The 24,114-nt window shown below is 37.7% G+C and overlaps 3 protein-coding genes and 1 pseudogene across 5 annotated transcripts; 2 read left to right on the plus strand and 2 right to left on the minus strand.

The window, feature by feature from the left end:
* Positions 1–1,806: 1,806 nt before the first annotated feature.
* On the plus strand, positions 1,807–8,070 carry LOC130738985 (probable plastidic glucose transporter 2). Of its 3 annotated transcripts, XM_057591182.1 has the most exons (14): positions 1,808–2,175; positions 2,949–3,077; positions 3,430–3,541; positions 3,656–3,723; positions 3,802–3,934; positions 4,529–4,628; positions 4,713–4,825; positions 4,908–5,001; positions 5,538–5,691; positions 5,812–5,955; positions 6,043–6,116; positions 6,410–6,498; positions 6,995–7,109; positions 7,403–8,070. In XM_057591182.1, the coding sequence occupies exons 2-14, from the start codon at positions 3,017–3,019 to the stop codon at positions 7,583–7,585; spliced, it is 1,440 nt and encodes a 479-aa protein (XP_057447165.1). In that variant the 5' UTR covers positions 1,808–2,175; positions 2,949–3,016; the 3' UTR covers positions 7,586–8,070. The 3 variants fall into 3 exon arrangements, with proteins under 3 accessions (XP_057447163.1, XP_057447164.1, XP_057447165.1); XM_057591180.1 differs by having other exon boundaries at positions 1,807–2,175; positions 5,538–5,955; XM_057591181.1 differs by having other exon boundaries at positions 1,807–2,175; positions 2,953–3,077; positions 5,538–5,955.
* A 180-nt stretch (positions 8,071–8,250) lies between these two features.
* LOC130738986 (cyclin-dependent kinase F-1-like) lies at positions 8,251–12,953 on the minus strand (annotated as a pseudogene).
* Positions 12,954–13,404: 451 nt separating this feature from the next.
* Positions 13,405–14,496, minus strand: LOC130736904 (F-box/kelch-repeat protein At3g23880-like). Its single transcript, XM_057588676.1, has one exon. The coding sequence runs from the start codon at positions 14,494–14,496 to the stop codon at positions 13,405–13,407; it is 1,092 nt and encodes a 363-aa protein (XP_057444659.1).
* Positions 14,497–15,112: 616 nt separating this feature from the next.
* On the plus strand, positions 15,113–17,143 carry LOC130736905 (uncharacterized). The gene is made up of 2 exons (XM_057588677.1): positions 15,113–15,306; positions 16,696–17,143. The coding sequence occupies exons 1-2, from the start codon at positions 15,113–15,115 to the stop codon at positions 17,141–17,143; spliced, it is 642 nt and encodes a 213-aa protein (XP_057444660.1).
* Positions 17,144–24,114: the final 6,971 nt, after the last annotated feature.

Below are 24,114 nucleotides of genomic sequence, written 5' to 3' on the forward strand. Positions count from 1 at the left end.
TTTAACTTCAAAATCGGTCTTTGGTTTTTGAGTCCTTTTTCGGTTTCAATTATTTTCTGCATTCCTGTGTTGTTCACCTTGTGTGCTTATTCTTCCTGTGTTTTTCATATTAATTTGTTTGAATTGCTTGAATACCACCTCCTCACTTTGATCTGCCACCTAGTGATACTTGCACTGACTAGTGACTACTCTATTGTTCTTATGGTCTAATGGATCCTCTTTGATCAACAAGTGTCGTTACTACTGTAATTGAATTCAGCATGTTGTTTTATCTCAGTATGTTGTTTTCTTTCAGTCATTATTACATTTCTCAATTTGCTTAGAAATTGGTAGTGATCAAATGGGGCAGGCGGGTTTACTGGTTCGATCTCATGTTGTCAGCACTGCAATTAAAACCTTTGTTTGTTGCACATGTATCTTGACCAGTTGGGTTTTTTTAAGATTTGGGGTTTTGTTTGGAAAAGAGATTAACATGAAAAAGATGATGTTTGGGATATGAATATGTTTTCTTTTTTCTGGGTAAGATGATGAAGAAGATGAAGATTGATGAACATGATGGATATGTTGAGTTTCTTTTTTTATATTTATTTTTTATGAACTCAGAGTTTTTGTTTTTTCTTAGGGGGACTAAATTGACTAAAGTGACATAACAAGATCTGAGTTGTCAAGCCAAAGTGGCAAAAATTGTGACACTTGGACTTTTCCGTCTCAGGGACTAACGGAAAACTCAACCAAGGATGAACTTGACCGACGGCAACACATTCAGGGATGAAAAATAACCATTTCCAAAATATAAGGACCAGTCCGTCATAAGTGAACACATTCAGGGACCAAAATGGCTGTTTACTCAAAAAACAATGCACGGGTGTGCTCGCGAAAGCTCTGAAAGAAAAAAACAAATCTGGACCAAGAGTCTCGGTGGTGTCCCCACCTTTAACCAAACATGACTGACACTTTATTTAAAACCTCATCATCACATAAAACAACAAGAGACACTTGTCTCCATCCTGCCCTCTACAACATGGAATGGAATCGTGTCCCACCGTCCATTACACAACCCCTCTATCTTTTTTATTCATCGAATATATTATTCCTTCATTCTAAAAAATAAAAATATTTTTATTCAAACCTATCTAGAGTGAAAAAAGGTGGAGAAAGCCAACATGCAAGTTGAGACTACTAACTTTAGTTTACTCTTACCTCTAATAAGGTGATGGTTTTTTTACCTCATGTTTTAGTTGATCGTTTCAGTTGAGTGTGCATGTTTGTTCTTAATTTTCTTATGTATTTATGTATTGTGGATAATATATAGAGTTTTCTCGCATGTTATAAGTCTTTTTTTTTCTCACTTTAGCAAACATTTGAGTTTTAATTCCATATATTTTTGACAAAATAAAAGGTGATGACTCAAATTTTGATGTGAGTAAAATATCAAACATTTGAATTTTAATTTTTCAATTTCTATTTTTAAGGAGATCCTCTAGCACTTATTCTTACGAGTGAGTTTCTACTGGTCTCCTCAATATCTCATTGGCACCTTGAGAAAAAATATTGGATTTGAGATATAGATAAAAAGGAGATAAGAGATAAAAGTAATATTAAATTAGGCGGATATATAAAAAAATTTAGAGAATAAAGTAAGTTTGTTTAAAAAATTAACTATCTTTATCAAATATAATTAGTTCAACTGATATACATTTGATTTCTTATATCGAGTTCGAGTTCGAGTTCAAGTCTTAATATATTCTTTTTTGGTTAGCATTCAAGTCTTATAGATATTTATAGATATGAATATTTCCGGGTAAAAATTGTATCCAGTGTAGCTTACAAAAATTCAGTAACTAAATTGGTCCCTTTCTCCCTCCTTCGCTTTCGTGTTCCTTTCTAATCTTTCTTCCCCTCAAAACAAAAACCCCATCAATCAACTCAGATTCCTTTCCTTCACAAACCAGCAACCCCGGCGCACGATAGCACCATCGCTTCCGTTTCACGACTTGCTTCACTTTCTCTTCCACCATTCGAACCAAACTCCCTCAGATTTTCATTTTTCTCTGTTCTCTCTGTTTCTCTCTCTCTCTCTCTGAACCAAACGGAGGATCTGTCATCTGAGCCTCACACTGAGTCGGAGAAGGATTTACACATAAAAGCTTTGTGATCGACGCTCTCTGTTGATTGGTGCGTACTTCGCCATTTTTTTCCAGCTCAGATTTCGCTTTCAATTTCATCTGTTTCTGTTTCTATTTTTGCAACCGATTTTGCTTTGATCTCGATGCATTTTCGTGTTTATTGAAACAATTTTCATGTATTCTGCTCTGTTTTGTTACCTGAGAAAAACAGAGTATCTTTATTTCTGTTTTAGATTATCAAAATCTATTCACTTTGCTATGTCAAGTGTGAGTATCTGAATTCTGGATATGATGTATGCAAATATATTTACAGAGGAATCGTAGTATTTCTAGTGTTACTGTGATTTTTTGTTGTTGGTGATTTTGTGTGTATCAGTGGGGTTTAAACTGATGACACTGTGATTTAGAAGTTCTGTTACTTTGAATCTGTTTGATGAAATTGAATTTGCAAAATGGTAGGTTTCGGTTAGTAATCTAATTAAGTTTGCGAAACGTTTGTAATCTGCTTACTATTGAAACTTCTTTTAGTTTCATGCTTGGATTGGACAAAATTATTAAGATTCTAGTTTGCTCCCCTGCACGAGATCAGAAAATTATTAAGATTTCAGCTCATTCTTGTAATCTGTTTGAACACTTTAATTGATATCAATTAACTGTTATATCTTGTTTTGTCGGAGAAAGAGAGTTCAGTTTTTTTTTAATTGACCTCCTAGGAACTGGATTATTAGTGTCTCACAATGTGTTACTTTATTCAACTGTGTCTTTGTTCACTTTGCTGAAGTTTTCATCAATATAGAAGTGTAACATAATGAAACTTTTCAGCTAGGCTGATACAGGAATCAGGCAGATCAAATATTGGCTTGTGGGCGCATTACCGTGAAAATTCATCAATGTACAAACGCACTCCTTCAAGAGAATACTCAAACATGGAAGATGTGGAAGAAAACTCAGGTATTTCACCCTCCTCAGGTAGCACTTTGTTGTGAAATAGAGCATCTGACCTAAATACCCCCTCAGGAAATTCCTACTTGTGAAACTCTTGCCATCTTTCCAATATAATCCTTTCAATATTTCATTATACAACTAAAATGGAAAATAATCTAACATCCATAGAGATCTGAGTTTCATTTCTATGCTGTTGCAATTGCTTTTACTATTGATTACTGATAATTTGTAATAGATTGCAGTGCTGAAAATGATCCTTGAAAATTGAAAAGATGGCCTGTGTTAATGATGTACTGCATATTTTGATGAGCTCTTCAATCACGGTGACTACTAACTATGTGTTTTATATGACTGCTAGATCTTTTAGGCAACGGCTTGGATAAGGGAACCTCAAATCCTTCATGGAAGCTTTCTTTACCGCATGTTCTTGTGGCGACCATTTCTTCATTCCTATTTGGATACCATCTCGGGTTTGTTATTTCATAGCTTCACGTTTTCCATGCCCTCTGTTGATTCCTTTGCTTTAATTGTGAACCCAATAAAGACTTCAATTTTGATCCTTAGAATTTTTGGGTTCTATGCAGAGTAGTTAATGAACCGCTTGAGAGTATTTCTACAGATCTTGGGTTCAGGGGAAATACCTTGGCAGAAGGTGACAGAAGATTCCAAAAGCCTGTGCTTAATTTAATGTCATAGTATAAATTTAGAATAATTAGAGTTTTTTTTGAAGGTCTGGTGGTAAGCATATGTCTTGGTGGTGCCTTGATCGGATGCCTACTGAGTGGCTGGATTGCTGATGCGGTGGGGCGGCGTAGGGCTTTCCAGTTGTGTGCTGTGCCAATGATAATTGGTGCTTGTATGAGGTTATACTTCCAGAACCAATATATATTGTTTGAAACATTCTGCTTTTTCATGTAATAAATGGAAATTATCTTTGCAGTTTATGGTTTCATCCCTCTCTCATTTGGGTTTGGTGTGCTATGATTTAATTTAAAACCCATCTCACAGCTTTGAAGGGAGGGTAATCAATACTATTATGCATTTTTTTAATGAATAATGTAAGCTTTTGGTTGTCATTTTCATTTTAGAAGCCAAGATACAACATCATCACCTATCATAGTAAGATGGGTGAAGAACATATGCTTTTCTTCTTTCTTATATTTTGAGTATATCCGGTCTAATGGAATAAAACAGTAGAGCAAACCACCAGTTTAATTAATTTCTAAATTACTGGTGGGAAAGGTGTGCTGTAAGAAGGCTTAGTTTTTATTTTTAGGGGAAAGGCTTAGATTTCCTTACTGTTATATAATTTATACTGCAATGTTTTTAAGTTGCTTTGCTGAAACATCTGACCCCTGTATGTATTTCACTTTGATCGAGTGACAATTTTTACCTTTATCTTTTCAAATCTAAGTTCTTATGACCAATTCTCCCATTGGAAAATTCTGCATTTGCAGTGCAGCAACAAACAACTTGTTTGGCATGCTAGTAGGAAGGCTATTTGTTGGGACTGGCCTGGGCCTTGGCCCTCCTGTTGCCTCTCTGTATGTGACAGAGGTATGTGAATGGTTGCCTTTGTCTCATTGACTAGGCTGAAAATTTACTTGGCTATATTCACCTGATTACTGTCTTGAATGACAGGTTTCTCCTGCTTTTGTGCGGGGTACATATGGGGCCTTCATCCAGATTGCAACATGCCTTGGTCTTATGGGAGCTTTATTTATTGGAATTCCTGCCAAAGAAATTTCTGGATGGTATGATATAAATCTTAAAATCATATTTTATGCTGTTTACACACAATCTTCTATAAATACTTCCTGAATTTTTTTAACTCAGGTGGCGGGTTTGTTTCTGGGTATCTACCATTCCGGCAGCTATACTTATTGTGGCTATGATCTTCTGTGCAGAGAGTCCGCATTGGTTATACAAGGTTGACACCTTATACTATTTCATTTCGATATTTTCTCGTTACTATTTTTTGTAACTCATTGTTTCTGTATTTGTTTGAGTCTCTTGAAATTTCTATGTAAGATAATGCTAAATGTTTGTTCAAGATGTCCTCTTCTGCTGCCTCTTTTTGTATTCACATTTAGAACTAATTGAAAGCTTGATTAAACAATAGAACACTCTAGAATATAAAAAGCTAGAGGATGAGTATGCTTAATTTTATGGTGTTGCATATTTAACCTTTAAGGTGGTATGGACATGTACAAAGAGGACCTTTAGGGGCACCGGTGAAAAGGGTTGATAACATGGTATTTAGTCCTTTGGAGAGAGGTAGAGGGTGGCCAAAAAGAACTTGTGAAGATATTGTTAATAATGATCTTGTTATCAATAATATCCCTCGTAATCTTGTTTTTGGCCAAAAAGTTTATTCTTACTTCTACTATTGAGTGCTCTTCCCTACATCTCTCTCTTACTCATCCTTTACATAGTCATTGATCATTCCTATCTGTTGTGATATAGCAAGGAAGAACTTCTGAAGCAGAAGCTGAGTTTGAGAGGGTTTTGGGTGTATCCGAAGCAAAATTTGCAATATCTCAGCTATCCAGGGCAGATAGAGGAGATGACACTGAGACTGTGAAGCTCTCCGAATTACTTCGTGGTCGCCATTCTAAAGGTGTTTATTTTTCCTGCTTTATCCCTAGGATAGTTGTGGGTGTCAGTCATTGTTGTTATCTTGTCGCTGGTTTCTTTAGGTTTCCAAAAGTTATCTTTTATTCACGAGTTCATTTTGCAGTTGTTTTTATTGGATCAACCCTATTTGCTTTACAACAGCTATCTGGTATAAATGCTGTGTTTTATTTCTCTTCAACTGTTTTCAAAAGTGCTGGAGTGCCATCAGACATTGCAAACGTCTGTATAGGGATTGCTAATTTGGCAGGTATGGATACATGTGCCCAGGTTATAAATCCAAATTTATTGAGTTATTCTATTCTCTAATGCTAGACTTCTTTTCTTCTTTCCTCAGGATCTATCGTTTCTATGGTTTTGATGGATAAGCTTGGAAGGAAGGTCCTACTCTTTTGGAGTTTCTTTGGCATGGTAAATTATTATGAGTTGATGTTCTACTAGTATTTCTTTGTTTCCCTTATTATTCCAAGTGTAGCATATCATCACATTACGGGTGATTATCACAGCACATGAAAATATGGGACTCAAGGGGGTGTATATGTTAATTTAGAGGACACTTTTTTTTGGAATTTGAACTAGTGAAGCATGCTTGCCTGGCTGCCTGGCCTTCTGTTGTGGGGAAAATGCCTTTTGTTGTGTTAATTTTTTTATAAAAGACAAACCTGGCTTTCAATTACAATTTTGCTTTATTTTGAACTGTATAGGCAATATCAATGATCCTTCAAGCCACAGGAGCAAGTTCACTTGTATCAAACATGGGGCCTCTGTACTTTTCTGTTGGTGGCATGTTACTGTGAGTATCCTTTAACTATGAATGTGGATGGATGCACCTATAATGAGAATTATGAATCAAGTTAAATTCATGTTTCTGGAAATTGTGACATGCATTTCTTAGTTGTAAAGGCAAGATAATATGCGGATGCTTGTAATAGAACTTCCTAGATTTGTCAGTGTTTAACTCAGCAAGATATTTAATATTGGTATCATTGTCAGAAAAATCAAGGTCCTCAGCCTGTAATTAGAACCTTTGGAAGTTATAATGAACCAGAAAAAATCAAGTATGAGGCAGCCTCTAACTTGGTGTATGTTTCCGTATAAATGGAAATTGAGGATGAAATGACGATAAATTGACAATTTAACATTCAATTACTTAGTTCATATTGCCAGGATCTGTGAAGGGTACACAGTTATCACTCTGAACAGTCGCCTCGAGCTAGGGGTGCATGCGGTGGCCTGTCAGGCATACACTTCCGGAATATGAACACTTGATTTATTATTCTTTCATGCAGGTTTGTCTTAACATTTGCTCTCGGGGCTGGCCCAGTTCCGGGTCTCCTTCTACCTGAAATCTTTCCTGGTCGAATCAGAGCCAAAGCCATGGCAATCTGTATGTCAGTTCATTGGGTAATTTTCTTCTGCTTCTTTGATTTATAATTTCTGTTGTCTTATTGTGAACTATATGGGCTATCGGCTGCATACCATTTAGTCTAGATGAGTTTGGTAGGTTATGTTCTACAGTTTTGATTTATTATTGTGCAACTCTACCAAGGTTGAATTAAGAAAATGATGCCTGCTGAAATTTCCTGCAATCTTCGCCAACTCTTGAAACAGCACTATTCACAATGACCTCGAAGAAGGGAAAATCTCATTATTTATGGAATCCTTTTCTCATTAGGTTTCATGATTTTATTGTACAGGTCATAAATTTCTTTGTTGGATTACTGTTCTTGCGTTTGCTGGAGAAACTGGGTCCACAGCTGCTTTACTCTATGTTCGCTACCTTTTGCATCATGGCTGTCATTTTTGTAAAAAGAAATGTGGTGGAAACCAAAGGGAAATCACTTCAGGAAATTGAGATTGCACTTCTTCCCCAGGAGTAGAGCTTCTTGTGAATCTCAATTCATTGCTGTAATTTTGCATAGTTTGTGGCTTTGTGCAATCGTAGTTTCAGCTATGAGCAGCAGGTTGTGTTCATTCTATCTTGGTACAACTTATTATAGTACAAGGAGAAGCTCAAGGCAGAAACTGTGCATTGTTTTAGTGGAACAACAGTATGAAGAGGCTTAGTGAAATAAGATAGCAAGTTGTGGTGGAGATGATGTATACCTTCGCGGCTTAGTACACTATTCTAGTATCTTCAGTTTTAGACTCATGGTCTCTCTAATTTTGTGTCCATGTAGAGGAAAACATGTTCACCTGGAAATCTGTTCCATAATGTTAAAACGTACTGTATGTAATATATTTCTGTGTCTGTAGGTGACATTTTTTAACCTGGGCTCATCATGTTATCGGAGTCCTTATATCAATCATATTACTCTGGACATATTAATCTCTATAAAAGGGAATGATGTGATTGGATTTGTGATTTTAACGAACATTAAAATAAGATTCTTATATTTTTCCTAAAGATAATGTCAATAATTTTCCTCAAGTAGCCAAAAAAACTAATGACAATAATTATCTTTAGCACTACCCACTGAATCCCTAATGGGTAAAATATCAATCATATGGAATAAGATTGATTTGGTTAAATACTCTATGCTATTGTATCGTCCATCATTTAACCGGGTACAGTTTTAAATAAATCAACAAGGAATCTTAACACATTCTACAATACTTTTCAGTAATTTATTTTTATTCTTTGTTTCACAATTTTATTTGATCTCTACCAAATACAGTATCAATGAAACAACTCAAATGGTGAATTTGGTTCCAAGAACATGATATTCCTTGAGTTCAATTTTTCCTATGTATTAATAATGAAACAAAATTCAAATTGCATCATATCTTCAAGGGGAATGTACAGAGGACCAGCACCAGTGGTGGTGACATTCACAGTGCCACTTCACTGTCACCATGTAGAAACCAACCAGGGGAATCCTGCTCTTGTCTATTTCTAACCAAAGGAACCCGCAGCTCCAAGATACAGGAAGAGGCTCTTCACTGAAGCACTTGTCATGAAGCAACTCCATTGCCATGGCTCTCTTAGCTGGATCATAGCAAACCAGTCTTTGGATGAGGGAAACTTCATTGGAGGTGCGGTCAGGCAAGGTTGCTTCAAGACCGGTAGCACTATCCACCTTTAATAAACGACGAGATTGCAGCATAATCAGGAAGTTTGGAACAACCAGGCCAAGCTTCCTCATTGAGGTCCCCCAAGACACTGACAATTCTACTCAGATGATCTATATCAGTTGATCCAGAAAACAACGGCTTCAGTGCCAAGAGCTCCTTGAAGACGCACCCCACGGACCAGAGATCAACCTCCAAACCGTAGTTTGTGGATATGTAAAGCAGTTCAGGAGCCCTGTACCATTGAGTTCCGACACACGATGTGAGACAGCCGAGTTCATTCCCTGCTCCCTCCTCTGCTTCGTAGGTAAAAAAAGCCATGTAGAGATCATCATCTATGTCACTCGTTGTGCATGTTGCAAGGCATGAGATGTTACCATCATGGATGTTTGAATCCTTGCCTGTCATATGTGTGGCTCTTATTTTTCATCTCATCTAAAACTCTGAAATATTCCTCATGACTCACCGTTCCCTCCTCTTGATTTCCAAATCCAGTTTGGTTCCAGTTGTCTAGATTCGAAGCATCGAATCCATATGGTGGTGGTGGGTTCTCCACAGTAGCATCAAATCCAGTATCCATAAGTATCCTTGCCTGCAAAAAGTAGCCAAATTAAACATTCATTAGATCAGAAAAAGAAGGGTAAAAAACCTCATCAGAATGCATCAATCATCAATTTATAAAAAAAGAGCTATCCAGATGCAATACTCATTTTCCCTAATCTAAATCATTATCATTTTTCTCAGAGAGAGAGAGAGAGAGAGAGCAGAGAACTATCAACTAAACTACCGATTTAAAAGCAAAATGAACTGAAATTGCAGCTCTGTTGAAGCTAATTCACAAATTGCAACCATCCACGACTGACCCAAATCAAAACACATGATCAAGTTAAAAAAAATAATAACAATAATAAGTGACTCACCGTAACGATCAAGCAACCAAACGAACTCAGAAAAGGTGAAAATCTAAAATTCGAATAAAAAAAAATCAAGATAAAAACTTTTCGGAAAAACCTGTCCAAAATCTGCCAACTTGAGCATCCCATCATCGGAAATCAGCAAATTCCCAGGCTTCAAGTCCCTGTGCGCGATCATGTTCCGGTGGCACGAGTGGACCCCACTAAGCACTTGCATCATCCAGCTCTTAATCTCCCCGGCTGCGAGTCCCCAGCACCACTGCCGCCATCACCGGCAGCAGCTTCCTTGATCACAGCGGTGAATTCGGTCCTCAGAAATTCGAGAACGAGCACAGCGTCCTCGTCCTCGCACCAGAAGAACTCGTGCATGAAGACGACATTTCAGAGCCCTGAAGGACCCGCAGCGCCTCAATTTCCCGGGAAGCCGACCGGCAGTCATGAACCTCCTTCAGCGGCACCGTCAAGCCGTCGGAGAGGTGTCGTCCGCGGCACACGCCAGCGAACGCAACCGACCCGACCCGCTAAAGAATCTCGTACTTGGCGGTTATCTCGGGTCGGGTATGGAAACTCCAGCTATTAAATGGAGAGTCCATGTCACTACCGCTGCCACTGCACAGAGCAACAGCAATGTTTGTTTTCTCTTCGGGTTTTCAACTGTTTAATCTGAGTCATCCTTCTTGTGATTCTATGAAACGCTGCCCTGATGAAACACAACATCAAATGACTGATATCATTCTAAATCTGCAGCTGAAACTAATCTACAGTCACTAGGTTGACAAGGAAGTAATCAGCAACCAGCCAAACCACATAAATCAGGAACCTATGCCAAACCAGTCCCAAAATGAAATATTATTGGAAGAACTAAACTTCAAAGCGGAAATTGCTGCATCAATTCTCAAATATCCTTGGAAGTAACTCCCATGCGCCTACATCTATCTATGAGTCCAACATTTCATCTCGCAACTCTGCTTGGGGCAATAAGACCTGGAAAGAAAGTATTCTTTGTCACTCTCGCTCTCTGTGCTGCAGCATCTTCAGCATATAGATCTTTGTTATCCTGCAGAACAGAGGGAACAATTAACTAACCCCGGGATGGAATACTGTATAAATATAATAAATTGCAATTGCAATACATCATGCTACATTGTACGGTCAAATAATCAAGTGGTGATTATAAGCAACTAAAGTAACCAGCAGTTGTCACGAATTTTAATTGCAGAGAACTTCCAGAAGTCACAAAACTTCAGCTATGAATATCAAGGAATGCATTCAAGAATTCAAAGACCCCAGGCCAGCCATGCTTGGAATCGATAAAAGCTACTTTTAATTGGAAAACACATAATTTTTTGGGTCATGAGGCCAAAGTACATTCAACATAGAATTAAGTGTTTGGATAGCAAGTTAAGTGCAATGTAAACTGACTTCCGTCCCAATTTAGAAGAAGAGTTCATTCACTTTTGGCCTCAAAGTGAGTGCTAACAGCTACATTGGTATCAATGAGTAGAAGAAATACTGCCCAAACTAGAGAAAGTATGAGCAACAAGAAAAACTAAGAATAGAAAGGAACTCTTGCAGGTTAATGGTAAGGTAACAGCTCTAAAAAATGACAAAGGCCACACCTGAAACTTCTTTAGCATCTCCAATAACAGGTTCAGCCCAAAATCAACAATGTTTTTTTCTGCATGCAGAAATGCTCATATGATTGAATCCGTGACAAACTTGCTGACATGTATTACAACAAAATCAGGCCCGCACAAACAAAAATTACGTATTTTGGATACAGCTACAATCATATAGGTAACACACAGGTATTGAGCTCAATGCTTGGTCACGGTCATACATTTTTACGACAAAGTACCCACAATGCGAAGGATTAAGATCTTCTCAAGTCATATTACGTTGTCAAGTGAAACATCGAGAGGATCACGATCTCAGTGGGAGCGAGGGAGAGAAGGATGGGATGAAAAGCCGAGCGAAAAGGAACCAGAAATCAAGTATCCACCAACAACTATATAGGTCAAACACGTAATCGGGCAGTTCATACTGCCAACACAATTTGTTTGTCTCAAAAGTAGTGTAAAATCGCCATGCTCAAACTTATATACAGTGTAAATCTAGCATTTGCAACACAAAGCATCTATATACTTCAGCTTTTGACGTAACCTAACGCAACCTAAAAAATATGATTACTTTTCTACAGCATTCTTGAATGAATCTAGCCAAACTCTCCTTCTGAGGACAACAGTCCAAGCCCTCATAAACATAGTCTCCCTCAAGTGCACAAGCTCCTTGTATGTACCATTTTCTATTCTTTAGATAAAATAGAACTAGTCCTTCGCAGACTTCCATGGGAGTCATTGCCCCTCTCTACAAAAGAAGAAAATATTAACAATTATGACTAGGAGCATAAAGCAAAACAAATCTAGGTGTTCATTTCAGTTTGTCTAGGTTTGATACTCCATGACTGAGCCAGCATAAACACAAGCCTGCAACTGGTATGTATGGGAAAGTGTTGTATAATTTGCTACAACTCCTACAAGGATGTCCACTCAAATAGCCCCATAAAAATCATCCAATATGAGATCTACGAATCTTACACAATTATACGAGATAAACTAGAGGTGCTGGTCATATTTGAATGGCAGAGAACTTGTCTAAACCTTCCGTTAAGGAGAATGGATGTATCATAAAAGAGCAAAAGGTGATCCTTAGGGCTGAATGGATGTATAGTTAATATCTCTAACATGGTCTCTTATCACAAGCATTTTGGGCTAAGAGAGTGCAAAAAGCACAGGCACCTTTTGACTCATGCTGAAATTTAATTGTGAAAAGTGGGGACAGCATAGATCGAACTTTCTGACCACTTATTCAAAAGAGGCTTTGATACCATCTCAACAGATTAACCATCCCTAGTTGCAAGGTACAACTATGAAAAGTTTCTACCTAATACAAGAAAATACAAGATAGAAGTATTAACAATTCAGAGACCTTCTAACTAATTTGATATGATTTTAATTGTTTCAATAAACGGAGTAATGTAAAAACCAAACATTAATATGTATGATTACATCCTAAACAAGCTAAAAATAGCAGAACTTCCCACGCTCCTCTTAACAAATTCAGTAAACTATGTCACTATGTCAACCAATAACATGCTTTGACTATGCAATCTTCAGTCAGTAATAACCATGAAGTCAGGTAATGCAGCTGAAAGAACACAAGGGAAAAAAAAGTAAGGAAGACATACCAGATCCTGTTTATTGGCAAACACCAATATGACACTATAGAGCATAAATAGATCATTTATGATTGTCTGCAAGTAATCCATAAATCGATTTCAAAGTTAGTTTGTAGTAATATACACACACTGATAAAACTGGTATTCAAAGTTAAGGAGAGAACACAAAAAACAGAGAAGAAAATTGTGACAGATTCAACTGCATTCTGTATAGAAACTAAGAAATAGTTTTCTTACGAGAAGAACAATTGTTCTTGAGAAGAATTACACCTGGTTTTCAATAACCAGCTACCAAACCCCAATTCTCCCAAAAACAGACTAATAGAGATACACTCACCTCTATTTATACTAAACCAAATAACCTAATAAAATATAATAATAAGAATATACATTATGATCACGATACTGTAAAATTTCTTTTTATATTCTATGACAGAAGGAAAGGTTAATAGTATTATGACTATTATCCTTAGTTTCAACCAGGTAAGACCAAGCTTTCAACCTGATTATCAGCATTCCAACTATAAATGGAATGATGATTACAAACATTACAAAATTCGAAAGTATTATATCTCTGGTTATATAGAACTACTTCGTGGCGTGACATTAACAAGATCTCGTCATTCTGAGACAAGACAAATCCAAAAGGATTCAATAAAGTAGTCCTTTCAAAGTTGAAGAGCTGAATCCAAGCTCCAACGTCATTCATTTGCCAAACCAGAAACCTCGTCCTGCCTTCATTGTGCAAAATGCACAAGCAATCCTTCAAAACCCCAAGAATTGGAAAACGGAAGAGCTCTTCATTGTGTAGAGAATCAGGCAATGAGAATTGTGAATACTCTTCCCTCCCCAAATCAAGCGAAACAATAATGGGCACATCGGTGTTTGTTACTATCCAGTTAAGTGAGCCCCTCACATAAACTCCATTTTGCAATGACACTAACTCAATCGCCGGAGCAGGAAAAGATTGAATCATTCTCCAACAAGTACCACCCATGTCGTAAACTCTCACGACGCGCTCTTTACGATTCACAGCCACTGTCTTATAAGTGTCATTCAAACAATCATATCCAAACCCAAAAGTATAATAATTAGGTTCTAACAAATACAAAGGTGGTGAGACTTGAGACGATAACCTCCGAGCCGGGTTCCACAACCGGACCCGAACAACACTGCATTGCAAATTCTTCGCAAAGGAATAATCCAATTTCATGACAGAAGCCAAGCCATTGCAGACTCCAATCAACTCATACCCATTTTCTATTGGGTAGAGATCATGACCCTTTTGGTGTTGTGATGAGAATGACACAGAGGCAGAGCAATCTGTTTGATCAAAGGGTTTGTCGATGTGGGAATTGATCAAATCGAAGAGCAATCGGGTGTGTGCAAAGTGTGCGGTGTTAGCTGAAGATCGATGAAGGTGGAGTTTCACAAATCGGGGATCGGAGACGATGAGCTTCCATGATTTGCAGACAGACATGAACCGCACTATGGATTTTACAGGAAGGAACAACAATATTTCTCGGATGACTTCGTCGGGGATAAGAATCGCAGGTAGGCACTCCATGTTTGGTGGTGGTTTAGGCTGAGTTTCATGCTCGCAGCCGCATGTACTAGGTTTTTGATATTTTCATTACATCCTCTAAAATAAACTCACTTTATTTTTTTTTATTTGTTTCCTTTGGCCACTAGTCTCTACGAGAAAAGGTGTCTCACGTGACTAATCTGATCCGGGATACGGTAGTGATATCCCTCACCACAAATTATTTTAACAAAAAGTAAATCTCACCCCATTAATTAAATTGTTTATATTGATTTTTACAATTTTTTTAACTAGACATTTACAATTATTAATAATTAATAATAGGATTATGACTTATGGAAGGCAAAGGTGCTCCCTCCGTAAGGAGCTCGCTTGGCGAGTCTCTCATGGTGTTCTTCCTATGCGGGTTGTCCTAGGAACCTGGGGAATTGATGTGCATACTGTATGCCCAGTTTGTGGGGAGGCAGAAGAGACGGTGGCCCATGCGTTGTTCTTTTGTGGAGCGGTGGTTCCTATCTGGTTTGGCTCTAGTTTGTCCCTGAATTTTAGGCATGCTCCACCAGAATTTTCAGTGATTCAATGGTTGTATCGGATTTTGAAGGTGGATGATGATTGGGTTATTTAAACTGTGCTTACATTAATGTGGGCAATTTGGGAGAGGCGTAACCAATGGTGCTTCGAGGGACGGCGGATCACAGAGACTCTGGTCTGGGGTCGGGCAGCATCCTTGTCATTGGAGGCTATTAGAGCAGAGCAGCTTGTTGCAGGGTCCAGGGAGCGCAAGAACGACCTGTACGTCGAAGGTAGAGGCCTCCAGCACAAGGGATCATCAAGGTTATTGTGGATGTGGCAGACCCTTTAGGTACGATGATGGGATTTGCAATGGTGGCTCGGAACTTTCGTGGTCATGTGGTAGCGGTTAGAGTCCCACATTGACTAGAGATATAGTCAAACAAGTGCTTATAAATGGTAGAGTAACCCTCAACTCTTGAACTAGCTTTTGGGTTGAGTTAGGCCTCCCTAATTCTAATATGGTATCAGAGTCAATCCTAAATCCATTTGTTGTGGAAACCCCCCATATTTGGGCCACCCGTTGATGTTAATTCCACACTCCAGATATCCAACCCTGGGCGTGAAGGTGTGTGTTAGAGTCTCACATTGGCTAGAGATGTGGCCAACCAAGTGCTTATAAAGGGTAGAGCAACCCTCAACTCTTGAGCTAGCTTTTGGGTTGAGTTAGGCATTCCTAATTCTAATATGGTATCAGAGCCTATCCTAGATCCATTCGCTGTGGAGACATCTCATATTTGGGTCACCTGTTGATGTTCATTCCACGCTCCAGGTGTCTAACCCTGAGCATGAGGGAGTGTGTTAGAGTCGCACATTGACTAGAGATATGACCAAACAAGTGCTTATAAATGATAGAGCAACCCTCAACTCTTGAACTTGCTTTTGGGTTGAGTTAGGTCTCCCTAATTCTAATAGTAGCTTCGGCTGCCTTGATATGGCCAGGGGTGCGGACGGTGATGATGGCGGAAGGACTTGCATTGCGGTGGAGGCTCCAACTGTGCCTTGAGCTTGGTTTTTTCAACGTTGTGGTGGAGATTGACAACTTGCTGGTTGTGTCTGCTTGGAAGAATAGAGCTACACAGTTTCTTACCTTGCTTCTGTTTTGTTTGATTGCTTTGGTTTAGTTTAGAATTTTAATAGTTTTAGTTTGGTTCATGTGAATTGTGATAGCAACATGGCTGCAGACTTTTTAGCCAAATTTGTTCTTTCAAATTATTGTTTTGTTGGTTTAGAGGAATATCCTTCCGCAATGAAGGTGTTCTCTCTGTTGATATTTCGCTTGATTATCAATAATAATTCAGTTTACCGTAAAAAAAATCCTTTCATAACAATTTTTTTTTAGCAAATGTTGCATTCTTATGCAATGGTTTCTCAACCATATCTTTTTACTTTACTAACTTTGTAAGATTTTAAATTTTCAAATTATAAATCAATAATGTATAATGAATGTTTCTGAAGTAAAATAAAAAAAAAATAATGTATAATGAATGATAAAATTATTAATAATATATATTTTCCACCTACATTTTTAAAAGTTTGATGAGAATTTCAAGTTAGTAAATTTTTTGTCAATGTCTTACACATTTAAATTTAAAATTGTTATTGAAAAAAATTATCTCTAAAAAAATGTTTCATTTAAAATGATTCTTCTAGGGTGGTTTGGAATTGGACTTCTCCTCCCTCTTCTTGGGTCAAGCTCAACATGGATGGGAGTTGTTTGTTTTCCTCGAATAAGGCTACTACATGTGGCTTTTTGAGGGACAATAATGGTGCCTTGTGTTTTGGCTTGGCCTCGAAGTTGGGTCCTGGAGATGTTTTCCTTGTTGAGATTATTATTATGAAGAAAGGACTCCAGTTTTGTTGGAAGTGGGGCTTCCGCAAGGTGATTTGTAAGTCAGATTGTCTGGGTGTGGTGGATATTATGAATACAGCTGGTAAAGGCTTGGTTCCAGTCCTAGAGTATAATGTGGAGGTAACTGTTGTTATGCAACTCTGTCACTTAGATTATGAGGTTTCTCTTTATCATATTAGATGTTGTAATGTTGTGAGAGACAAGCTCACAAACCTTGATCATGCCCAGCAACATGTTCATCTGTCCTAGGAGGATCCTCCTCCTCTAGTTCTTGCTTTGCTGGCTACAATGAAAGGTGTTAGCTAGGGTGTTTTTTTTTTTTTCTTTCCTTTGTAGAAAAAAAATGATCAATCTGACGCTATAATGTTTATTTGACATTTTTTTTATCAATAATCAGTTCATGTAGGTGATCCACATAGAATTTTAACATATATTTTAGTCCCTAAAAAACTTCTTTAATCAAATTTACTTCTTCACATTTTTACACTTTTGTTCTTGTTCATCACATTTCGAACCCACCACCTTTTCTTCTCACCATTATTTTCGGCGTGCCATCGTGACCATCAATCCCGCGGCCACCATTAACCACCGCACCTGAAATTTTTCCCTCCCCACTCCCAAATTTTCCCTCCCCTCTCTTAAGTTCTAATAAACACTTAAGAGCTTGTTTGGTACGTTGTATAATATAAGACCTGATAGTATAATACCTGATTTTATTAGACATGATAGAATAAGGTCTGATAAAATTTTAATACTATACAACGTTTGGTCATACACTGTATAATTTGGTGGCGACACTGATGGTGTGGTAGTGGTGGTATTGGAAGGTGATGATGGTGGCAGTAGTGATGGATGGTGGTGGGGACGTTGGTGGTGGTAGTAGTGGCGATGGTGGCAGTGGTGGAGGGTGGTGGTGGCGGCGGTGGTGGAGGGTGGTGTTGGTGGTGGCGGTGTTGAAGGGTGGGGGCGGGGGCAGTGGTGGTATGAAGATATCAGCGATGGTGGCAGTGGTGGCGGTAGTGGTAGTAGTGATGATAACGATGACTAGAGCGTGGTGGTGGCTGCGGCGGCGATAGTGGTGGTGGTGGGGGCAGTGGTGGTGGTAGTGGTAGTGGTGGTGGCGGCGATAGTGGTGGTGGAGGGTGGTTGTGGTTGCAGCGACAGTGGTGGCGGCGGCGGCGGTGGTGGTAGTGGTGGAGGGTGATTGTGGTGGCGGTTGATTAAATATATTCAAGTAGTTTATACATTGCACTCTTATCATGACTTATCCATCATCTATAGGGTGAATTAAATAATCCATCATTTTGAATTTGATATATAAGAGGAGATTGATGTATAAGCTTATACAATACAATGTAACCACCAAACAATGGATAAGTCCTCAATATACATATGAAGATGCACATCGAAAAATGGAATTGAAATGACTTAATTGCACTTTTGATCCTCAATTTATCACAGTTGTGTGATTTGACTCCCTCATGTTTAAAACAAACAATTTTGGACCCTCAAGTTCTAATTTGTGAAAATCCGAACCCCCGTCAACTTGTCATCCAATTTCAAATAGAAATTGCTGACGTGGATTTTATAATTGCACCACCGGATGAAACATCTGTAAATAAATAAAACAAAAATAAAATTCAAACATAACCCCAAACACTCATGATATTCATCCCCATCCATATCACCCAGAAACTCATCATATCCATCCCCATCTTCTTCCTCATATTCATCCTCATTATTCCATCATCATCCCCAAAATTCAAAAACTCGAATGAGAAGAGCTTAATTTCAGAGTATTTAAAAAAAAAATGAAACTAAGAAATTTGTTTGTCTCAAAAGTAGTGTAAAATTGCCATGATCAAACTTATATACAGTGAAAATCTAGCATCTGGAACTCAAAGCATCTATATACTTCAGCTTTGGACGTAACCTTATGCAACCTAGAAAAAATGATTACTTTTCTACAACATTCTTGAATGAATCTAGCCAAACTCTCCTTCTGAAGACAACAGTCCAAGCCCTCATAAACGGCATCTCCCTCAAGTGCACAAGCTCCTTGTATGTTCCATTTTCTATTCTTTAGATCAAAGAGAACTAGTCCTTCGCATACTTCCAGTGGCGTCATTGCCCTTCTCTACAAAAGTAGAAAATATTAACAATTATGACTAGGAGCACAAAGCAAAACAAATCCAGGTGTTCATTTCAATTTGTCTAGGTTTGATACTCCATGACTGAGCCCGCATAAACACAAGCCTGCAATTGGTATGTATGAGAAAGTGTTGTATAATTTGCTACAACTCCTACAAGGATGTCCACTCAAATAACCCCACAAAAATCATCCAATATGAGATCTAGGAATCTTACACAATTATACGAGATAAACTAGAGGTGCTGGTCATATTTGAATGGCAGAGAATTTGTCTCAACCTTCCGTTAAGGATATGAATTGGTGTTCTACTAAGGAGAATGGATGTATAAAAGACCAAAAGGTGATCCTCAAGGCTGAATGGATGTATAGTTCATATCTCTAACATGGTCTCTTATCAAAAGCATTTTGGTATCTACTAAGGAGAATGGATGTATCATAAAAGACCAAAAGGTGATCCTCAGGGCTGAATGGATGTATAGTTAATATCTCTAACATGGTCTCTTATCAAAAGCATTTTGGGCTTGGAGCGTGCAAAAAGCACAGGCTCCTTTTAACTCATGCTGAAATTTAATTGTGAAAAGTAGGGACAGCATAGATCGAACTTTCTGACCATTTATTCAAAGGAGGCTTAGATACCATCTCAACAGATTAATCATACCAAGTTGCAAGGTACAACTATGAAAAGTTTCTACCAAATACAAGAAGATATAAGATAGAGACCTTCTAACTAATTTGACATGATTTTAATTGTTTCAATAAATGGAGTAAAGTAAAAACCAAACATTACTACGTTATATGTATGATCACATCCTATAGAAGCTAAAAATAGCAGAGCTTCCCACACTCCTCTTAACAAATTCAGTAAACAATGTCAATATGTCAACCAATTACATGCTTTGACTATGTAATCTTCAGTGATAACCCTGAAGTCAGGTAATGCAGCTGAAAGAACACAAGGAAAAAAAGTGAGAAAGACATACCAGATCCTGTTTATTCGCAAACACCACTATAGAGTATAAATGGATCATTTATGGTTGTCTGCAAGTAATCCATAAATCGATTCAAAGTAAGTTTGTAGTGATTTACACACACTGATAAAACTGGTATTCAAAGATAAGGAGAGAACACAAAAAACAGAAGAAAATTGTGACAGATTCAACTGTATTCTGCATAGAGACTGAGAAATAGTTTTATTTGAGAAGAACAATTGTTCTTTGAGAAGAACTACACCTGGTTTTCAATAACCAGCCACCAAATCCTAATTCTCCCAAAACTAACTAATAGAGGTACACTCACCTCTATTTATACTAAACCAAATATCCTAATAAAATATAACAAGAAAAATATTAAAAGCCAACACAAAAGAAAAGGTAAATTGTATTATCCTTAATTTCAACAAGGTGAGACCAAGCTTTCAACCTGACAAGCATTCCAACTATAGATGAAATGATAATTACGAACTCTCCAAAATTTGGATGTATTATATCTCTGGTTATAGAGAACTAGTTCGTGGTCTGACATTAACTAGTTCGTGGTCCTTCATTATGCAAAATGCACAAGCAATCCTTGAAAACCCCAAGAAGGAGGAGATCTGGATTGTGTTGAGAATCCGACAATGAAAATTGTGAATACTCTTCCGTCCCCAAATGAAGCGAAACAATGAAGGGCACGTTGGTGTTTGTTACTATCCAGTTAAGTGTGCCGCCGGTGCCCCTCAAATAAACTCCATTTTCCACTGATGTGAGTGACTCAAGTGACGGAGCAGGAAAAGACTGAATAGTTCTCCAACAAGTACCACTCATGTCATAAACTTTGACTTGGCACCCTTTACGATTGACGACCACCACCTTATAGGTGTCATTGAAACAATCATATCCAAAACCAAAACTATAAGTAGATTGTAACAAATACAAAGGTGGTGAGAGTTGAGACGATAACCTCCTAGCTGGGTTCCAGAAACGGAGTCGAGCAGTGAATGGTATTTTGTTTGCAAAGCAACAATCGACTTTCATGAGAGAAGCTAAGCCGTTACAGACTCCAATCAACTGATACCCATTCTCTATTGGATAGAGTTCATGTCTCTTTTGGTTTTGAGATGAGAATAACAAAGAGACAGTGTAAGGCAATGCTACATTTGTTTCTTCTTCGGGGTGGGAATTGAACAAATCGAACAGCAATCGTGTGTATGCGATGGTAGATGAAGATCGATGAAGGTGTGATTTCACAAATTCGGGATCGGAGATGAGGAGCTTCCATGACTTGCAGACACACATGAACCGCACAATGGATTTTACAGGAAGCCACAACAATATTTCTCCGATCACTTCGTCGGGAATAAGAATCGGGGGAAGCCGCTTCAGCTTCATGTTTGCTCAATTGGTTTGGTGCTGCCGTGGTTATTATATAGAGGGCTTAAACCTCATATTAGTCCCTGTCTTTGTGTCGCCGTCTGAACCAGGTCCCTGATCGGAAAAATTTGTGGAATCAATCCCTATCTTTCAAAAACGTATGGAGCCAGTCCTCGCCGGAGCCCAGAGCTCCGGCGAGTGATGACATGGCTTGCTGATTGTGCTAATGAGGCTTACGTGGATTTAAAATATAAAAATAAAATTACATATTAGAAAATTAAAAATGCAAATTACCCCAACTTAATTAATTAAAGGCTTAATTAAATCAAACTTATTAATTAAAAAATAAAAATCACAAAAAAACTTTTCAGAAAAACAAACTCTCTACCCTCTTCATCATCATCTTCTACAATCTTCATCAATTCTTTTCAAAAAAGAGACTTTCTCCATCTTCTCATCTTCCTCCCTCTCCCACCATACAAACCCACCCCCACCCTCAACCGAACCCCCAACCCTCACCCTCCACCAAACCCCCAACCCTCACCCTAACCGAAACCCAAACCTCCCACTCCCCACCCTTAACCTCAACCCCACCACCAATCGAAACCCCAACCCTAATCCAACACCAGAAAGGGGAGAAGAAAGAAAGAAACAACCCAAGGAAAAGAAGCTTGAGTTCGGTTCTGAAAATCTGGGTTCGGATCCGAAATTTTGGGTTTGAGTCAAAGTTTATGAGAGAAGGAGAAGGAGAAGAGGGTGAGAGAGGAACATAGAACGAGATTCACAATGGTTTATTCGTTATGGATCTGAGTTTTGATCTGAGAAGAAGGAGAAGAGAGTTTGGATCTGAGTTTCATCTTCCATGGTTTCTTCGACCTCGCACCAACACCAGAGACCTCCGAAGCCATTCATTTTCCTCTCTCAGATTGAAGCAGATGAAGCAGAAATTTGGGTTTGGGGTTTCTGGATTCTGGGTTAGGGTTTTGGATTTGGGGTTTCTAGGTTGAAATTAAAGGGGAGATTATATGGAAAGGGATTTGGGGTTTCTTGGTTGAAATCCCTCTTCAATTGGTGTTGATGGTCGTCCTTGCTTGCCAGGTACTGTGCTTGCTGTAGTTTCCTGTTCGGTTGGGTTCTGAAAGCATTAATTGCTGTGTATCTTGCTCGGCCAAATTTCCTGGGATTCCTATGTGGTAAATGAATTAATCTTTGAGAGGTTCATTATTTGCTGTGTATCTTGCTGGGCCAAAATTCCTTGTTTGCGTGAAGTAAATGGTCTAGAGATGTTGCATTTTGTATGGATACTAACAAGAATTTCTGGAATTTTTTCCTTCTTGGAGGAAGAAGATGATAGGTATTCTGGAATTCTGGAGTTGTATGATGAAGATGTACCATAATTAAGGTTTTGTAATAGGTTTTTTGTTTTGTTTTTTAAATTAAGGATTAAGTTGTTGTAATTAATACTTATTTTTAAATTATATTTGGATTTTTTATATATTTTTAATTAATAATTAATTTTTTTTATTTTTTAAAAAATCCACGTAAGCCACATTAACACAGTCAGCATGCTACCTCATCACTCGCCGGAGCCCAGAGCTCCGGCGAGGACTGACTCCATACGTTTTTGAAAGATAGGGATTGATTCCACAAATTTTTCCGATCAGGGATCTAGTTCAGACGGCGACACAAAGACAGGGACTAATATGAGGTTTAAGCCTATATAGAGGCATGAATTGGTGCTTTGATATTTTCATATAAATCACTTTTTTTAAGATAAAGTAATAATCACTGTCAAAAAAGATAAAGTAATAATCACAACATTAATTAATTAAGTCAAATTGTTTTCAAATTAACTACTAATTATTAGCCAAATCCCCTTTTATAATTTACTAGTATATGACCCGTGCCTTGCACGGGGGAATTGAAAATTATATGTAAGTTTCATTGCTTTTTTAAACAATTGTGTAGTTTATTCTTTAATTATTTTGTAAATTTTATGTATTTTGTCAAAATTGTTTTATTTTGTCTTGGTTGCACTGAATAATCCTAATATGTTAAATTAAATCTAAAAAAATATTGAGTTTTTTGTCAAAAAAAAAAAGAGGTTAATCTTGGCCAAGTTGATGTTGTAAAGTATGGTGATTTAAGTACAATTTGTCGGCAGTGTGATTTTAAGGTCTTTTGTAAACTATAGAATATGTGTTATGCAGATTAAATAAATCAAGGAAGATGAATTATAATAGACATTCATATGAAAGACACCGCTTCTGGAATGGCAGGATTAAACATAACTTTGGTGCATTTTAACCCAGCAGTTGGCTGATATTCACTAAAGATTTTTTGTATGGTCGGGTGTTATAAAGATAAAATATATGTGTTATTATAAATAAAAGTTGATTTAGTACGTTGACCAAAAAATGTAAATGTGTCTTGATTAACTATCACTTTTTCCAACAACAACATGTTCGATATCGCTAGTACTTGGAAATGCGTTCAACTCGTCGATAAATTCATCGAATAACACACATTAATTTTTATCCTTCGAAAACAAAGAATAACTTAACTGCTTGTGTAGTAGTTTACACGTTTATTTATTTTAAAATTGAAATAAGCTATTTTTTCGGCTTATAATTAACCATGAGATTCGATCTCAATTTCATTGATTTTCGTTACCACTACTCCGCTTCGCTCATATGAGTTTTTATTGCCGAAGTTCGTAA

The sequence above is a fragment of the Lotus japonicus genome, chromosome 2 (genome assembly GCF_012489685.1).
Source record: "Lotus japonicus ecotype B-129 chromosome 2, LjGifu_v1.2".
In the NCBI taxonomy this organism is placed as follows: Eukaryota; Viridiplantae; Streptophyta; class Magnoliopsida; order Fabales; family Fabaceae; genus Lotus; species Lotus japonicus.